This window comes from Mesoplodon densirostris, chromosome 19 (genome assembly GCF_025265405.1).
Source record: "Mesoplodon densirostris isolate mMesDen1 chromosome 19, mMesDen1 primary haplotype, whole genome shotgun sequence".
Classification (NCBI taxonomy): domain Eukaryota; kingdom Metazoa; phylum Chordata; class Mammalia; order Artiodactyla; family Ziphiidae; genus Mesoplodon; species Mesoplodon densirostris.
In genome coordinates, this window is record NC_082679.1 from 48141390 (window position 1) to 48160105 (window position 18716).

Here is an 18716-nt window from a genome sequence, read left to right on the forward strand (position 1 = left end):
GATGGATATATTATAGTGTATTTAATTAGGCCTTCTCTATAAGTGAACACTTAGATTATTTCCAAGTTTTCTTTTACAATAAACCCATCTGGGCCTCTGTCCTTGCCCTGAGCCCCCGTAGGTGAGAGGATGTTGGGTATGTTCCAGTTGTCTGGACACCTGGGTTAAGGGGTCTTCTCTCCTTGCAGGAAAGGAAAGCATTGAAGATCTCCCCATCCAAACGTATCTTGCGAAGACGCAAGAGAGATTGGGTGGTCCCGCCAATATCTGTCCCTGAGAATGGCAAGGGTCCCTTCCCCCAGAAGCTGCATCAGGTATGACTGTGCCTTCTCCCTGGGAGTCATTGGTGTCTTCAGGGACTCTCATTCAAAGGCCTGAATATGAGGTTTCTTGCTGCTGAGCCCTGGGGCCCGCAGAGGGAAACTCTCTGATGGGAGCAGTTTCTAATCAGGCAGTGCCTCTCCACCCCTCCCCACAGAGGGTTCTTTGCTACAATCATGAGATATTTGTCACTTTGTCAGCTGCCATTTTCTTTTGCTTCCAGCTCAAATCTAATAAAGACAGAGGCACCAAGATTTTCTACAGCATCACGGGGCCTGGGGCAGATAGCCCCCCAGAGGGTGTCTTCACCATAGAGAAGGAAACGGGCTGGTTGCTGTTGAATAAACCACTGGACCGGGAGAAAATTGCCGAGTATGAGGCAAGTAACCTTTAGCATCCAACGAGGAGCAGGGCCCCAGGAAGGGTAGTGCCAGACTGACCCCAGGGCTGTGTATCTACAGCTCTTTGGCCACGCTGTGTCGGAGAACGGTGCCTCCGTGGAAGAGCCCATGAACATCTCCATCATTGTAACAGACCAGAATGACAACAAGCCCAAGTTCACCCAGGACGTCTTCAGAGGGAGCGTCTTGGAAGGGGTACTACCCGGTAAGAGGACTGGGGAGGGCACAGCTGTAGAGGTCTGCTGGGCCCAGACCTGGCCTTGGGTCCACTTCTGGAATCAGCCCAGACTCTTAAAGGCTGGAAGAACCCTTCATACCTGATTTCCTGGGCTGTGCCTCAGATCACCTGGGATCTTCTTAAAAATCCAGATTCCCCCACTCCATCCCGAGATCCCTGAAGAAGAATGACCCTGGAGTAGAGCCCCAGAATCTGTGTATTTGAAAATTTCCCAGAAGCTTCAGATGATCAGCCAGCTGCAGCTTTGGAGCTGCAGAGACCTATATTTGAATCTGGATTTTGTCTCTCATCTGCTGTGACCCTGGGCAAGGCCTTGACCTCTGAGCCTCAATCTTCACACCTGAAAATGGGGCTAATATCAACCGTAAAGAACTGTGAAGTTTAGAAGTAACACATGCCTACTGCTGTGTGATATGAAGCACCTGACATGAGGTTCTTTGGGGAAATGGCAGCTGCAAGGTGGATGGCAAAGGCTGAGAGGTGTTAGAATGTGGTTTACAGAGAGCAGAAAATGAATTGTCAGGCTGGGGAAGAGGGTGAGAGGGGCTGGCAAAAGACTAGAGAAATAGGTGACATTAATGACCTCAAAGACAGGTGCTGGTGAGGAGGGCTCCTCCTCTCCCTCTGTCTCTGAGTTGTGGAGAATTACAGAGAAATGTGAGTTGGTTAGGCTGCCCATAACAGACATTTCCAGAAGAAAAGCAGTACCTTCAACAATATGGAACCTTTTCCCCCTTTGTATTCAGGAAGCCTAGAGGTGGTCAAGCCAGGCTGGAATGGTGCTTTAACGTGTGGGGGGAACTAGGCTCCTTCCATCTCGTTGCTCTGCTGTTTTGGCTTTATTCCCAAGATTACCTCATGGTTGCTGCTGGAGCTCTGGCCATTACATCCGGAAGGAGGGAAGGAGTGGGAAGAATAAGCCCCTTAACTCAGAAAAACGCTTCCCCCAAAGCTGTATATCCCATTCGTCAGATTTCAGTCTCGTGGCCACAGCTAGCTGCAAGAAGCTAAATAGTCTTGGTTCCCGGTGGGCTTGTGCTCAGCCTAGAATGATTATGAGGATTATGTTTCTAAGAAGGAAGGGGAGAATGGGAAATGGGCACTAATTAGCAATCTCTTCCACAAGTGGAACATGGGACCATGCCAGTGAGCAGGGTGTAGCCTCTCGGAGTTCCAGAAGTGGGCAAGGCTGGAATAGGAGCTGGAAGGGAAGGTTGCTCACTCATCAGCCCTTCTCCCCTCCAGGCACTTCTGTGATGCAGGTGACAGCCACGGATGAGGACGATGCCATCAATACCTACAATGGGGTAGTTGCTTATTCCATCCATAGTCAAGAGCCAAAGGACCTCATGTTCACGGTCCACCGGAGCACAGGCACCATCAGCGTCGTCTCCAGTGGCCTGGACCGGGAGGTAAGTGGCCCTTGGGGAAGGTGCTGCCTACCCAGGCTAGCCCAGGCTGGGGTCTGACGCTCAGAGCGGAAGCCTCTGCCCCCAAAGCCCAGGGCAGAGCAGTGGGGACCCAAGTCAGCTGGGAATGGCTGCTGCTATGTCCCACGTTGATGTCCTGCAGCTCCCTGGGGCCAGTGGCACGTTGCCAAACCATCTCGTTAAGGCTGAGGAGGCAGCTGTAAAACGCAGACCTTTAATACTTTCTGCAGGTTTTCTCATGTCCTCTCGGAATGGCTCACTTAGCACGCACATTGCCCAGATTTGTCCCGTGTGTGCCACAAAGCAGAATTAGCTCCATGGATATTGGAGTTGCCTCCTGTTCCCTAATTAATACCTTTGCCCAAATCCACACTCAAAGCTCCCATTCTGCATCCGCCCAGGGTCAGGAGGCAATGCCCAGGTTTCATCCCACGACAGGCCCAGGAGAACCGTTTGGATCCACAGTTCCGCTCCCCCTCCACCCTTTGCTTCTGGTCTTTCCTGCAGTGGGCAAGCAGTGGGTCAGGAATCAAGAGGACACCGAGAGGGAGGACTACATTCCACTTCCCTCCCCGTACACCCAAGGCTGGGCCCAACGCGCAGTGGCCTTCCACTTTCACTCTCCTTTTCTCCCCAGAGAGTCCCTGAGTACACACTGACCATCCAGGCTACGGACATGAACGGGGACGGCTCCAGCACCACGGCTATGGCCGTAGTGGAAATCCTCGATGCCAATGACAACGCTCCTGTGTTTGAGCCCCAGAAGGTAATGCCCCTTCCTTCCTTCTTCCCTCGTCAGATGATGAAGGACTAAGTGTCTCCTTTCTGATGGAACTCTGGAACCAGCCTACATTGCTTCAAGTCCCAGTCCCAGCACTTGTGAGCTATGTGACCTGAGGTGAACTACCTAACCTCTCTGTGCCCTGTTTCCTAATCTGTGAAATGGAGATGATGTTCCATTGTCTCCTGCTGCATTTTTCTCAGCTTTAAATGAAATAATCTATGTCCAGTTCTTAACACAGTCCCAGGTACACAAGTGCTCAATGTGAAAATCTTTGTTGATATGGAAAGTCCTAATTTGCCTCACACCTATACCTGCCCACATTCCCCCAGTGGATGCTTGTACACCTCACGTGACAGAGGACTCAGTGTCAGTCAAGGTGACACCCACCCCCTTCCATCTGTAGGTACCTCTGACTGCTAAACATTGTTTAGGCCTGATTAAAAATTTGTTCTCAACAGCTGATTTCCCCATCTTTGCCACCTGTTCTAGAATTTCCAAAAACAGTTCCTGGTCAGTGCCCCAGAGCGATCAGACCCCTAGCCCTTCTCGCCACCTTCCTTATGCCTTTCTGATCTCAGCTAGATATAGGTGACTACTCAATGGCGAGGCCTTGGGCACCCAGATCAGTGAGATTCCTGGAGCGTCAGGCCCCTGGGTGTAGGGAAAGCAGGCCCAAGATTGCTGTGGTCTGTCCCAGCAGCCGTGAGACTGACTCTTGGGATGTTCTGCATCCATGCATGCCTTGAAACCCCAATAAGTGGGTTGGGCGGTCCCAGAAAGTGTGAGCGGCATGGGGCTCCCCTAGAGTTGGATGGAGGATTCACAGCCAGTGAAGAGTGGAACAGCCTCTCAAGGTGGTCAGTCTCTCTGCTCTGACTGTGCTGTGCTTCCCACGCTGACAGTACGAGGCCCGTGTGCCTGAGAACGCAGTGGGCCACGAGCTGCAGAGGCTGACAGTGACCGATCTGGATGCCCCCAACTCACCGGCATGGCAGGCTACCTACCGCATCGTGGAAGGTGACAACGGGGACCATTTTACCATCACCACCCACCCTGAGAGCAACCAGGGTATCCTGACAACCAAGAAGGTGAGTCGGTTTGGGCTTTGTACAAGGGCCACACCTGGGACAGTCAGGTCTACAGCCTCCAGGACTAGGGGGTACCACCTGCCTTGGGAGACATACGTTGGACCACTCACCAGGGAGTGTACCAGGCCAGTGGCTTGTAACACTCTCCCATTCCTCTTGGGTTGGGGAATTCCTTTGTTCAAACTAAACCTTACCCAGGGACCCAGTTCATAAAACAGGTTCATAAAACAGAGTTGCTGATCTAATTGAGGCAGATCAGTGGGCCCCCCACCCTAGATCGCAGTGTCCAGTGGCTGCTCCCAATCAGTCTTACACAGAGGGTCTCTGTTTTATTGGAATTCTTGCTAATTTTGCATTCAATCCATAATTCACATCTAGGTGTTTGGATAGTAAAATGTTTTAAATTACTTAGTAGTTAGGCATACCCTTGCCTCTCAAAAAGTCTTTTAATAAAATTGATGCTTCAAGAAGATGGGTCCAATCTTTCTTTGATTTCTTTTACCTCCTGGTTTATTATGAAGAATGGCCCAGTTTGAGAAGTGGGGCTTTATATAATACTTTAAAGGCTGTCCCCTCCTTGCAACCAAAACTTTGTAACACCCCTTTCACAGTGTGAAATGAACTTCATTTATAATATAACTTCTCTAACTTACATAATTTCTAGAAAACTGGAATGCCCTAACTGCAAAATAAAGGAGAATTTTACAGGAAAAGTTACTGATAATATTTCCATATGTAAAACTTTGGGCACAAGTACACTAGAAAACATAACGAAGTGGTCAGTTTCTTGCTCATCATCCAGCTGTAGTAGATACTATATGTCACTCTAGTAACTCATATCACGAGTGGTATTGATGTTTTTCCAGAACAACAAATAAACAACTTTGGGAAAGGCCTGAACAAATCAAATTACAAGCTCCCCTCAGAAGTTGCATTCCTGGAAAATTCAGTATAAATTAAAACCACACCGGGCCTCCCTGGTGGCGCAAGTGGTTGAGAGTCCGCCTGCCGATGCAGGGGATACGGGTTCGTGCCCCGGTCTGGGAGGATCCCATATGCCGCGGAGCGGCTGGGCCCGTGAGCCATGGCCGCTGAGCCTGCGCGTCCGGAGCCTGCGCGTCCGGAGCCTGTGCTCCGCGACGGGGGAGGCCACAACAGTGAGAGGCCCGCATACCGCAAAAAAAAAAAAAAAACAAAAAAAAAAAAACCACACCAAAAACTCGGTTTATATGTAAAACACATTCTAGACTATAAATATAAACAGAACATCACACCCATAAATACATGAATGTCCATGGTGATATTGGCAAGTCACATGGGATATGGGACAGTTCTTTGTGTCCCTGCCCCAGCCTGTAAATGCCAGTGGCATCCCCAGTCATTAGGACACCTAGAAATGCCTCCTCCAAGTTTCTACAACACCCCCTAGGGGGTGTCATCACCCCATAGGGAACCAGTTCTAGGCTTAGGGCTTACTAGTCTAGTTGCCTTTGGGGTGGTGGTCTGAGAGGCCTCACTGGATGTCCACTCAGGAAATGTAGGAGGCTCTATGGGGTAGGGAGGGGGCAATATTGTTGCTGGTGGGAGCCTCCAGCCCCTCATAGTGGGCCCTTTCCTTCTGGCATCACAGCACTGCGTGGGGCCTCCTCACAAAATGGAGGCTCAGGTCCTCCTTCCTCTTCTGTCCCAGGGCTTGGATTTCGAGGCCAAAAACCAGCACACCCTGTACGTTGAAGTGATCAACGAGGCTCCCTTTGTGGTGAAGCTCCCAACCTCCACGGCCACCATAGTGGTCCACGTGGAGGATGTGAATGAGCCGCCCGTGTTCGACCCACCCTCCAAAGTCATCGAGGTCCAGGAGGGCATCTCCGTCGGCGAGCCTGTCTGCACCTACACCGCGCAGGACCCGGACAAGGGGAGTCAGAAGATCAGGTACATAGGAGCTGGGCTTAAATTCAGCTAAATGCATGGGTACTGTTGGATGGGTTGTTTATTATAGCCAGAATTTGTTCTAATTGCCATAAAGACTATTAAATATTTTGAACGTCACCCCTGTACAGGGCCTTCCCTTCCTACCCTCCACATGGCTGAAGTCCAGGGGACAGGTATTCATGCTCCCTCTCATGTGTCCCTGCTGGGACCCCACCTTCTGCTCAGGCTCCCATTTGGGGGTGAGATGCATTTTCCATGTAATCCTGCTTAGGAGCCCTGAGTCCTATGAAACCCTCTGCCAGTTGGCATGAGGAGGCTTTGAATGATGACTCCAGAACTCTGAGTATTCTGAGTGTGTGATTCTTCTCAACTTTTCTGCTCCAGCTACCACATCCTGAGAGACCCGGCAGGGTGGCTAGCAATGGACCCAGACAGTGGGCAGGTCACTGCTGCAGGGGTCTTGGACCGTGAGGATGAGCAGTTTGTGAGGACCAACATCTACGAAGTCATGGTCTTGGCCACGGACAATGGTGAGAGCTTCCTCCCAGCCCCTCCACGTGAGCGCCTTTGGAGCCGAGGACACAGCAGGTCCCCTCCACAGACAGAGTGTGGTGTGGGGAAGCGGTGTCAGCAATCCTAGCTGGGAGGTCAGAGGGGTCTCTCAGAGGGGTCTTTTAGAGGGTGGTCCTAGGGTTGGCTGGTTTCAATTTCCCTAAGACCCAGGAGTTAGGAGGTATCCTGAAGACTCCTTTCAGCCTAAGTTTGGGGTTCACTGAGCCCTGAATTGGCCTGTTGTTTTCCCCTTGTGAATGATTGAAAGGGGCTGCCTGGAAAGTGTCATGATTGATTAGTGATGTCACACCATGACAGGATTGGGGGTGATGATGTAATTACCATCTCTACTTGACACATACTGAACCAAGGCCTGGAGGCAGGCGAGAGGTTACTGCAGGGCTGGGAAGCAAAACTTCCCTGAAGCTGATCAGCAAACACTGCATCAGCCCTGAGGTGGCCAATAGGTTTCTCTTTGTAATAGATTGGTAGTGGCTGTCTGGATGAAATGGCTGCAACTGTGCTGTGATCAGTTAGTAATGTCTGCCATGGACACAAAATGAGAATGATAGTATGTTTGCCATGCATTTGTCATCACTGGTTTGATCTATAATGAAGCTAGTGTACAGAGGCTCTTGAAAGGTTACAGTTGGACAGTAAATAGGACCCTCCTGAGGCTGATTGGGTAGGTCCTGGGGGAGCTTAATATTGATTCATCAACCCAACCAAGGGCACATGCTGAAAAGAGATCATGTGTGTGATTATGAACAGGGAGCCCTCCCACCACTGGCACGGGGACCCTCCTGCTAACACTGATGGATGTCAACGACCATGGCCCAGTCCCTGAACCCCGTCAGATCACCATCTGCAACCAAAGCCCTTTGCCTCAGGTGCTGAACATCACAGACAAGGACCTGTCCCCCCACACCTCCCCTTTCCGGGCCCGGCTCACACACGACTCGGACATCTACTGGACGGCAGAGGTCAATGAGAAAGGTAACTGAGTGGTGGTGGCAGATGGGTGTCTGCCCCCTACCAAGACCCGGCACACCTTCCTGCCCCAGTGTCTTGTGGGTCACCGAATTACCAGTCTCCTCAAGAATGTCAGTTAAATGCTGCTTATTAACTTAGTGTAAGCCTTTGGAATTCCACAGGAGCCCTTAAAGACCATTCTAGCTCAACCACCTGCCTGTACAGTTGGAAAAACAGGTCCAGAGAGATGGAATGTGCCTTTCTCACTCTCACATAATGAGGGAGTCAGAACTCCAGCATGGTGATAACAGCTAACATGCCTGAGCATGCTTGCTGTGTGCTATGTGCGCTTCAGATGCTTTACATAGATTCGGCTACTTAATCCTCACAACAACCCTGTAAAGAAGGTACTGTTATCTCACACATACATGCACGTGCACCCATTTTACAGATGGGGAAACCAAGGCTTACAGAAGCTTAAATATCTTGCCAAGGGCATTATGGTTAGAAAATGATGGCCCCAGGATTGGAATGCAGGCAGTCTGCCATACCAGGATGCTTTGCAGCTTACCATTTATCAAACCCTGGTGATATGCAAGATGCTTTTTGTACTTTTCCATATTTAATATTTCTACCATCCTCTGTGGTCAGTATTTCTATCCCTATTTACAGATGAGAATGAGGCTCAGAGACGTTAAATAGTGTGTCCAAGGGCACAGTGTGGATAAGCAGTGGAGCAGAAATTGAAGCTGGGGTCCCTCACCCCCTCACATCCCTGCTTCCAGCCACCTCCCTGTCCTTCCTCTTTCCCATCCCCCTGGAGCTCCTCAGCCTTCAGTGGTTTTTCAGTCGTCACAGGACTGGAGAAGGGACTTGCTGGCATCAAGTGGGCAAGGACCCAGGTGTGTGAGAAAGATGCATCCAGGCCCAAGTGCCACTAAGGCCCCTGGAGAAACCCTGCTCACTCTGGTTTAAAGCATCTTCCTCTTCCTCTTGGGGCTAGAGTCCCCCAGGAGGGGAATGGGGAGCCAGAACATTCAGGTTCTGCCCCAAAGTAACGAAATGCCTCGTACCTATTACTGCTGCTGAGCCCCGCCCAGAAAGGACTGGGGAGACCTGCTTCAGACACACATATTGTCTCATTTTTATGATTCCTGTGATTTGGGGATATATATCCAGCACCTTTCCTTGAGGGAACCCAAGTTGGTCTCCTGTCACCACCTTGTGGCCTAGAAGCCAGTTTTTCTCCTCCCTGACTGTATCGTTTACAAAGCGTAGACTCTGGAGCCGGAATGCCTTGGTTCAAGATCCAGCCCTTCCATTGACCAGGTTTGTGATTGTGGGCAAGTTACTGAACCTCACTGTTCTGCAGTTTCCCTACTTGTAGAAGGCTGCCATAATAATACCTACCTCCATACAATCACTGTGAAGATTAAATGAGTGCCTGAAAGGCATCTTGTCTGGTATATCAGTGCTCGGTAGACGCCAGTGGCCATCTTCACCACCACTGTTTCCCCAACAGTCACAGATCTGGCTCTGTCAAGTGTGAGCATTATGCCCAAAGCTCAGTGGTACCAACACTTGATACTAGCATTGATACCCGGTTCTTGGTTTTGACTTAGTTGTTCTATCTGACTGTGTTTTTTTTTGGCAGAGGAGTTAATCCAAACTCTACACCTCTGTGACCTTGGGCTGCTTACTTGACCTCCCTAAGCTTCAATGTCTGCATTTGTAAAATGAGGATAACAGAACCTGCCTCTTACAGTTGGGGTCTATGTCAGAGTTGGGCTGGGCACATAGTAAGTGTCAGTTTAGTCACTGACGCTGCCACCAGCACCATCATCAGCTGAGAACTCAGCCCTCCAGCGTGGGAACAGGATAGCAAGAGGGATGTTTGGGTGAAATACCCCATGTTGGCCTCTCCACTTGGTAGACCAAACATTCAGCCTACAGAACTCTCCCTGCCTGCTGCTGCTGAATGGCAACAGGGTGAATTCTCCCTTCTGGCCTTTTAACAGAGGGTCCCAGCGAGCGTGCAGAGCCTTTGAACTGAAAATGGCTCCTAGTCACTGCTGAAATAGGCCAGCAAGCCTGAGGGTGGGTGGGCTAGAAACGGGGGGTTGTTTCTGAATGTCCCAGTGATGGGGGGACACTACCAACATTTAGTGGTGAGGACTTGAATGCTTGGGAAGGTTCCTCATGATGAAGAATAGTTCCACCCAAGCTAATAGCGCCCTCTTTGAGAAACTTGGGTCTAAACTGAAGGCCTTTCTTCAGAGAGGCCTCTGACCCTGTATTTCTCACCCACAAACACAGCCCCCCTCCCCACTCCAGGAGTGCTGCACACCCTCCCCAGAGTGGTACCCGTTGCACTGAGGCTTGGCTTCTGCTCTGTGGCTGCCTGCTGCCCGCCCCGGGCCTTTGAAGGCTGGTTAGCACAGTGCCTGTTGCAGCCTCACTGCCGGCATCTCTGAACTTGTGTGCTGTCGCTAATGCTGGGATAACACAGGTTAGCACCCTCTCTGATCTGCTTAACAACATCAGTTACATCACCAAGTCATATGCATTTGGATTTATTAATAATTGATGCTCACTCAGACTATCCGTGTTTCAGATACTGAAATTCTATCATACAGTTGAGGTATAAACACTATATTTACTACTGCAAGAGCAAAATGCTGCAGAAATAAATGGTAGTGAACTTTCAAATAGGAAAACAGGTGGCCAGTTAATGTAAATATTAACAGATTGGGTTAGCTATCTTTTAGGAAGAACAATGTTTTGTGGCAAGGAATAATCTAGCAGCTAATGGTACTGAGAAATTATTGGCTCTACATGCCATGACTTTTTAAAAACATCGTATTTAAAAAATGCTGTGATTATTTTAAATAAAGTGATGAATTTATTCTTCTAGCCAAATAATCCTTTCCACAGTGGTAAATTTGGCTTTGGCCAAATACCAGTTTTTAACACTTGGTTTAGTGTGCTTTGGGGATATTGCTTCCTGTTGCCCAGATGCAGAGGCTGCCTCCTCAAACCTCCGTCATGGTGTGCTCGGTTCCCACCATTTGTGGTTTCCTGAGATGAATAATTATCTGTCCACTCCAGGAGACACAGTGGCCTTGTCCCTGAAGAAGTTCCTGAAGCAAGACACATACGACGTGCACCTTTCTCTGTCCGACCACGGCGACAAGGACCAGCTGACGGTGATCAGGGCCACCGTGTGTGACTGCCACGGCCACGTGGAGACCTGCCCTGAACGCTGGAAGGGGAGTTTCCTCCTCCCCATCCTGGGTGCTGTCCTGGCTCTGCTGTGTGAGTGCCGGCACCCTTCCCCTTCGGAGGACAGGATAGAAGACCTGATTCTACCCTGAACTTCACAGACTAAGGGGCCACCAACAATGCGCAACTGTTCCTTGTACTCTTAATTCCGGGAGTGTCATTCAATCCATAGATGTTTATGGAGGTTCTGGAAGGTGCCAGGCTTTGGGGATACATTGGGAGCAGACTCGACCCTGCTGTCAGATCATCTAGTGGCTAGAGCAGTGGTTCTGAAGTCATGGTCTCCAACCAACAGCGTTAGCATCACCAGGAATTTGTTAGAAAGGCTAATTCTCTGGCCCACTCCTGACCTACTGATTCAGAAGCTTAGGGGTAAGACCCGGTCATCTGTGTTTTAACAAGCCCTTCAGGGGATTCTGATGCATGTTAGAGCTTGAGAGCCATTGGTCTAGTGAGCAGAAATATTTAGTTAAAAACTAATTTCTTGGGCCTCCCTGGTGGCGCAAGTGGTTGAGAGTCCACCTGCCGATGCAGGGGATACGGGTTCGTGCCCCGGTCTGGGAGGATCCCATATGCCGCGGAGCGGCTGGGCCCTTGAGCCATGGCCGCTGAGCCTACGCGTCCGGAGCCTGTGCTCCACAACGGGGGAGGCCACAACAGTGAGAGGCCCGCATACCGCAAAAAAAAAAAAAAAAAAAAAAAAAAAAAAAAAAAACTAATTTCTTTGCTCTAAAGGTAGAACCTATGACATTTGCTTTTTTCACTCTCTGAATTGTCCTTACACAGAAAACGTGCATTCAATCACATACGAATACAAGGGCAAGCTTTAGTTAGTCATCATACTGTGTAGCAAGCACTGTGTTAGGTGCTGAGGGTGCAACACTTAACAAAACAGACCAGCCCCTGCCTTCATGGAGCTTACTTTCCAGTGCAGAGAGCAGACAACAAATAATCTGGCAGAGAAATAGGTGTTGTTATGGATTAAAAGAAAGTCGGGGGAGGAGGTCTGCCATTTTAAGTAGGGTGGGCAAGAAGTAGCCTTACAGAGAAGGGGCTATTTGAGTAAAGACCTGAAAGAGGTGAGCAAGCATATCATGCAGATATCTAGGGAACATCAAGTGCAAAGGCCCCGAGGCAGCTCTGTGCTTTGTGTGTGGAAACAACAATGACTGGGATGGAAAAAGCAAGAGGGAGAAGAGTAAGAGATGAGATGAGGTCAGAGACGTGATGGGTGTGGCGGAGCAGCGTGTTGGGCCTTGTAGGTTATTGTAAGCACTCTGGTTGAAATGGGAAGTCATCGGGTTTGAAGCAGAGGAACAATGTGATTTGACTTGAATTTTCTAGGATTCCTACTGAACAGGCTGTAGAGGGCCCCAAGGGTGGGGACAGATTGCCATATGGAGCTACTGCCATAATCTAGGGGTGAGATGGTAGTTGTGACTCAGACCCAGGGTGGCAGAGTGAGAGGTGGTCATGTTTCAAGGTGGAATCGATTCAGATTCATATGGGGTATGAGGAAAAGAGCCATCTATGATTCCAAGGCCTGAACAAGTAGAAACATGGAGCTTCCATGAACCAGTTTGGGAAGGACCGTGGGAAGAGTCCAAATGGAGGTATCAGTAGGCAGCTGGATACATAAACTTTGGGTGCAGGTGAGAAGTCCGGGTTGCCTCCTGCCTTTCCTCAGACCCAGGGGGGAGGAAAAGGTGAGGGAGGGGTCACAGTCTAGCCCACAGAGGGTGTGCATCCTGAGAACCCATGGACTCCCAAAGAAGGCTAGGTCAGTTTTGTCTGGCCAGAGGGAGACAGTGGTTCCACCCGCAGGCAAAAAAAGGGATAAAGCTAAACAGTGGCTCTGTCCTCTTACATTAAACAGCCATAGAGAGGGCCAGGCGGTACCCTCCTCATATGGGATTAACTGGGGGTAAGGCGAGCAACTAGGCACTAGCTGGCCAGTCCCCACTGTGTCCAAATAGACTGTCAGCCTTTCAAACCATATTACTAAAACCTAGTCCCTCTCTTAAAATGCCAAAATAGCATTTGCACCTAAGTTCACATTACTACATTATATCAAAGTTGCACTGTCTTGCTTTTAACTTAAAGTCTATGGTTATTAGAGGACAGCTAGTGACTGAAAAAGAGTCATGTTGAAAAGTAACATCTGCTGGGAGATTCCCATCCCCACAAAGGAGGATTTCCTTAAGGACCAGTACCACCAATATGGGAAGACTGACAGTAAAATGATACAGAATTACAGGTGGGGGAATGAAGTCAGAATGCCAGTAGGAGGAGGTGATTTTAAGCTGAGAGCTCAAGGGTGAGAGCCATGCATATGCACAGAGAGTGTTCCAGGTGAGGCACGAGCCTGGTTGAAGGTTCTGAAGTGGGAGACTGCTGGGTATATTTGAGGAACCCCGAGGAGGCCAATGTGACTAGACTTGGGTGGCAGGGAGGGTTGGAGACAGGCAGGGGCCAGTCCTGTAGCCTTGATGAAGAGTCAGGGATTTTCCTAGGTGCAAGGGGGCCACTGAAGTGTGTTAAGCTCTGGCTACTGAGTAGAGGGGTCTAGAATTAGATGGGGCTCCGGGGGTTTGTGGGTCCTGGCCAGCCGTGTGGTTGTTGGGGGGTGAATATTCACACTCCCCATCTCTTGCAGTCCTCCTGCTGGTGCTCCTGTTTTTGGTGAGAAAGAAACGGAAGATCAAGGAGCCCCTTCTGCTCCCAGAAGACGACACCCGTGACAACGTCTTCTACTACGGCGAAGAGGGGGGTGGCGAGGAGGACCAGGTGGGGCACTGGGGGCTCTGGGGGTCGGGAGGTGGATGGCCCCCATAGCCACTGGCAGGGATGGTTGGGTCAACCAATTCACCATGTCAGCTGCGTCAACCAGACCCTGGTCTGAAGCATCCGTCTTCTGAGAGGGTGTCTGGTCCATGGCTCTAGTCTCTTTGGCCCCAGCCACCTTGACCTTGAACCTGTGCTTAACTGGGGAGGAGGGGGTTTGGAAACTAGGGCTTTCAGAGATCTCTGACATTATCTGTCTTCTAAGACCTACCCATGAACCAGAACATCCAAATGGTACGGAACTAGGGTAAAATGTAAACGGGGGGGAGTGGAAGGGTCCTTCTCCATCCCATGACCTTCCCCTTTCATGAAGGACTATGACATCACCCAACTCCACCGGGGCCTGGAGGCCCGGCCTGAGTTGGTTCTCCGCAACGATGTGGCACCAACCTTCATCCCCACACCCACATACCGTCCACGGCCAGCCAACCCAGATGAAATCGGCAACTTCATCATCGAGGTGAGGCAAGGGGGGCCATCCTAGGGCAGCCCTTTATTCAAGCAGCAGCATCATGAGCACAGACAGGCTTGGAGTCTTGGCTCTGGGTTCAAATCCTGACTCTACCTCCAACCTGCTGTGTGACCTCTGGCATATTTGAGTAACTTCTGGGCTTCTGTTCCTCCTCCATAAAACCCTAAGTTTCAGAGTGGTTAAGAATAGGTTAGGAATTACTTCTTTATTCAGCAAATATAGTGGTTGTCAGGAGAAGACTCTGGAGCCAGACTCTCTGGATTTGAATTTTTAAAGATCTCAGGTGATTCCAATCTGGAGCAAAGTTGGTGTCCTCTGTTGTAGGGTGCTTTAGGGATTGGATGCATGATCACTTGGAACCATGCTAGCACAGGGAATCTCCTAGGGAACATCAAAAACCGATGCCTCTGACTCACCCCCCCGAGACTGTGATTCCATTGATCTGGATGTGGCTGGAGCTTCAGAATTCTTTTAAAGATTCCCAGATAATTTAAGTTTGGGAACCGCTGACCTGGTACCTAACATGTATTAGGTAATGATAGCTACTGTTGCTAATAGCTAAGTGTCTCTGATATTCTCAATTCTGGTCACATATTTGATTTATCTGAGGAATTTTGAAAAATATCAATGCCTGGGACCCAGACATTCATTTTTTTTAGGCTCTGATATTCTTTTAGTTCCCCAAAGAAATCAGATATATAGCCAGGGTTGTGAGAACCACAACCTAGGTACATAGAAGATGAGTGATATCACCCTAGCACAGCCTGGTACCTTGACAGCAGGCAGTAAAAGGAGGTTTTTAATACGAGGGAGGGAAGGAAGAGGGAGAGATGGGAGGGGAGGGAGGAAAGAAGGAAGGAGGGGAGGATGGATGGATTTGGGGAGTTGAGGGAAGCAGCAGTGGGCACAGAGCTGAATGGGTGGTCAGGATACCTCACTCTGGGTTGAACCCTTCTTACCTTTCTTGCTTTCTAGAAATAGGCTGGTGGTCAGACTCTCTTCTTTAGCCTGAGCATATTTGAGAATCCTGTGCAAAAACAGAAGTGGCTGGGGAAAGTTGCTCAGGGCAACTTTGCCTTGGAGCCAAATAACCAGGAGATTTTCCCTTCAGTTAGATGAAGACAGTTTCTGGAATATCTGTGTTGGACAGTTTGCAGATACTGTCTCAATTAATGCCTGCCTGCATCAACTCTGCAGAGTAGGAATCCTGTTGTCTTCCTCATTTCACAAATGAGGAAATAGTGTTCCACTATATGCCGGGTACTATGCTAATAAGTGTTTTTATATTTACGTATATTCATTTATTCCTCTAAAACTACAAGAAGTCTTCCCATTTTAGAGATGGCATGGAGAGGTTAAGTTTACACATCGTGTGTGCAGTCTGATTTCAGAGCCCCCACCCTGAACTGCTGGCCTGTCACACTGAGCACTCGCTCTAGGCTGGGCCCTGTGCTGAGGATTTATGTGCATTATTTCAGTTTCAACCTTCAAAACCTTAAAGGAGGGGAGAGCTGGCTTCGCAGATGAAGAAATGCAGGCTCAGTTAACTTGCCGGGGCTCCCACAGCTGCCAGGTGTCTGATCCCGCAGCTCCTAACCCCCTGCTCTCTGTCCCCCAGAACCTGAAGGCGGCCAACACGGACCCCACGGCCCCGCCCTATGACTCCCTGTTGGTGTTCGACTATGAGGGCAGCGGCTCCGATGCCGCCTCCCTGAGCTCGCTCACCTCCTCAGCTTCCGACCAGGACCAAGACTACGACTATCTGAACGAATGGGGCAGCCGCTTCAAGAAGCTGGCAGACATGTATGGCGGGGGCCAGGACGACTAGGCCTCCCCGCCTGCAGCGCCGGGGGCCTAAACACCAGGCCCGCAGCTGCATCTCCAAGGGGTCTCCGTCCCCACCTCGACCAGGGACTTCGAAGCTTGTTGAGAAGTAGCCTTAGCAACTTGGAGGGAAGAGGCGTGACGTTAAAGGGGCAGGTTTCTAAGCCTTTCAGCATGGAGGGACCCGGGCAGTTTGATTTCAACAGTGAAAACCTCTTAGCCTCGGCCAGGGTTGCCGAATTTCCAGGAGTCTCTCCCCTGCCGTAGGATGCTCAGCCCTGTGTACCGGGCCTGGACCGACTCTGACTGCCCCATGTTGACGTTCTCTCGAATGGACCCTCCTCCTTAGAAAGAGGCCTCTTATTGCAATCTGGATTTTTTTTTTTTTTTTAATGCTATTTTCAAAAAGTTAGAACCAGGTCCTCAGCCGCCCCTGGGGTCCTCCAGAAGCCCAGGCCAGAGCTACCTGGCTCACGTGCCCTCACGCATTGCATTTCTCTCTGATCTCTGGGTCCCGAGGCCTCCTGTTTGAATGGATTACTGCGTTTTTATACCGAGCGTGTTTAGGTGGTCCTTTATTTTTTACTTTCCCTATCGAGTGCTGTAGAGGAAGAGTGATGACAATGCTGTAAATGTACTAGAACTTTTTTATTAAAGGAACTTTTCCCAGAGGTGCCAGGGGAGTGAACTTTTTTTTAATAGCAGTTTATTGACGTATAATTCACACACCATATCATTTACCTATTTAAAGTGTACAATTCAGTGGTTTTCTAGAACTTTCAGAGTTGTGCAAGGGGGAGAAAATGCTTTTAGCCCTGCGGGCTTCCGCCTAGCTTCCTCCTGATGGTAGAGGAAGCTCAGGATCTGTTGACAGGCCCAGGTAGGGGCAAACCTTCTGCTCTCCTCCCTACAGATTCAGAACTGCTATCTCTGTGAGAACCGTTAACTTGCTTACCCCTGGGCTTAGCGGCACCAGGGCTGCAGGCGATGTCTTTTCTGGACCAGTGACCGCACACGTACGTGGTGCAGTACGTGAAGATTTCCTCTTCTGTGCTGTGGACTCTGTGTCGAAAGGCAGGGAGTGGGGAGGATCCGGCTCCGCTCCTTCCCAGCAAGTCCCTTAACCTCTACCTGCCTCAGATTTTTCATGTATAAAATGGGGAGTTTTTATGGAGATTAAGTGAATTAACATCTGGCACATGGTAAGCACTATTTGTGTTCATTGGTAACAGCTACCATTTATTCAGTACTTTTTAGAGCCAAACAGCCCTTAACTTCAATTACTTCCTTTAAACAAATCCTCGTAATCACCCTCTGAGGGGATCTTCCTTCTTTAAAGAATGGCCTCATTGTGTTTTTGTTAAACGACGCCTGATCATCATCAAAATCAAGCCAGACAGAAAATTAGAGAACTCACCCAGGATGTCAATGAAATTGGAACATTCCTGACAACACCAGGGCACGGATGCAGGAATAAGGATGAAGAGGCAGCAGGGATTCCATGTGTGTCTTGTTAAAGCGAAGTTTTAAATTTGTCTTTGCAATGAACCAGAAGAAAAGAATCCAAAGTGAAGCTGAAAATGTCGCTGAAGTTGAAATCAATGTGTCCTTCCTGCAGGAGTGACTCTTTTTTTTTTTTTTTTTTTTGCGGTAAGCGGGCCTCACTGTTGTGGCCTCTCCCGTTGTGGAGCACAGGCTCCGGACGTGCAGCCTCAGCGGCCATGGCCCACGGGCCCAGCCGCTCTGCGGCATGTGGGATCTTCCCGGACCGGGGCACGAACCCGTGACCCCTGCATCGGCAAGCGGACTCTCAACCACTGCGCCACCAGGGAAGCCCAGGAGGGACTCTTTAAAGCGACGGTACTCCGCGTGCGGTTCCTGGACCAGCAGTGTCAGCATCGCCTGCCAAATCAGAAACTCTGCAAGCAGGACCCTGCAATCTTTTCTAAGAAGCCTTCCGGGTGATTCTGATGCACCTGTGAGTTTAAGACCAAGGCTCTGAAGCGTGAGGCCGTGGGTGTCCTGAAGCCTCAGACCCTGGATGGGGAAGTTTAAAGGGAACTGAGTCTGCTAAGAAAGCTCCTCACCCGACCGTAGCACCTGAGCCCACGGTCACAGCACCTCCTGCCTCTCCCTCAAGCTGCAGCCTCTGACTCCCGCAGCCTCAGCTTCCCCTCTACCAGGGCCCTGCTGCTACTACTGCTAAGGCTGTGTGGGGAGGATTAGGTGTCTCAACCAGCAAACACCTGCTGCCCCTTATCTTAAATGCCTCTCTGAGAAGCCTGAATAAAGCCTGAAACCCTATCTTCAGCTGAGACTAATAATAAAACCAAGGAGCCACTGTCCAGGCTGGCTTTCCTCCCCTGAGATTTTTGGAGGGAGTGGAGGAGAAAAAGCAGCCTTTCCTAGCCAAGCCTCGTCTCTGCGGGTGAATCTGGATTCCCTTGGTGATGGAACCCGCCACCAGCCTCTGAGTGATTTGGAAGGAACGAGCCTGGGCTGTGTGACGGGGATGGATGTTATGTCACTCTCTCACTTGCGACCTGCGGATGCACGTTACGTCACTCTCACTCGGG

General features: G+C 50.0%; 1 protein-coding gene across 2 annotated transcripts in view; it reads left to right on the plus strand.

Annotated features, from left to right (window-relative positions):
• The window catches only part of CDH3 (cadherin 3), a 43934-nt gene extending 27790 nt beyond the window's left edge, over positions 1-16144 (plus strand). Inside the window, exons 4-16 of one of the 2 annotated variants that reach the window (XM_060083197.1) lie at positions 189-314; positions 545-700; positions 783-927; positions 2206-2372; positions 3028-3156; positions 4077-4262; positions 5953-6194; positions 6579-6724; positions 7518-7742; positions 10827-11033; positions 13657-13787; positions 14158-14304; positions 15935-16144. In XM_060083197.1, coding sequence (XP_059939180.1) covers positions 189-314; positions 545-700; positions 783-927; positions 2206-2372; positions 3028-3156; positions 4077-4262; positions 5953-6194; positions 6579-6724; positions 7518-7742; positions 10827-11033; positions 13657-13787; positions 14158-14304; positions 15935-16144 — 2217 coding nt within the window. Of the gene's footprint in view, positions 1-178; positions 315-544; positions 701-782; positions 928-2205; positions 2373-3027; positions 3157-4076; positions 4263-5952; positions 6195-6578; positions 6725-7517; positions 7743-10826; positions 11034-13656; positions 13788-14157; positions 14305-15934 lie in introns of both variants that reach the window. The other variant, XM_060083198.1, reaches the window with a different exon arrangement.
• The last annotated feature ends 2572 nt before the right edge of the window (positions 16145-18716 follow it).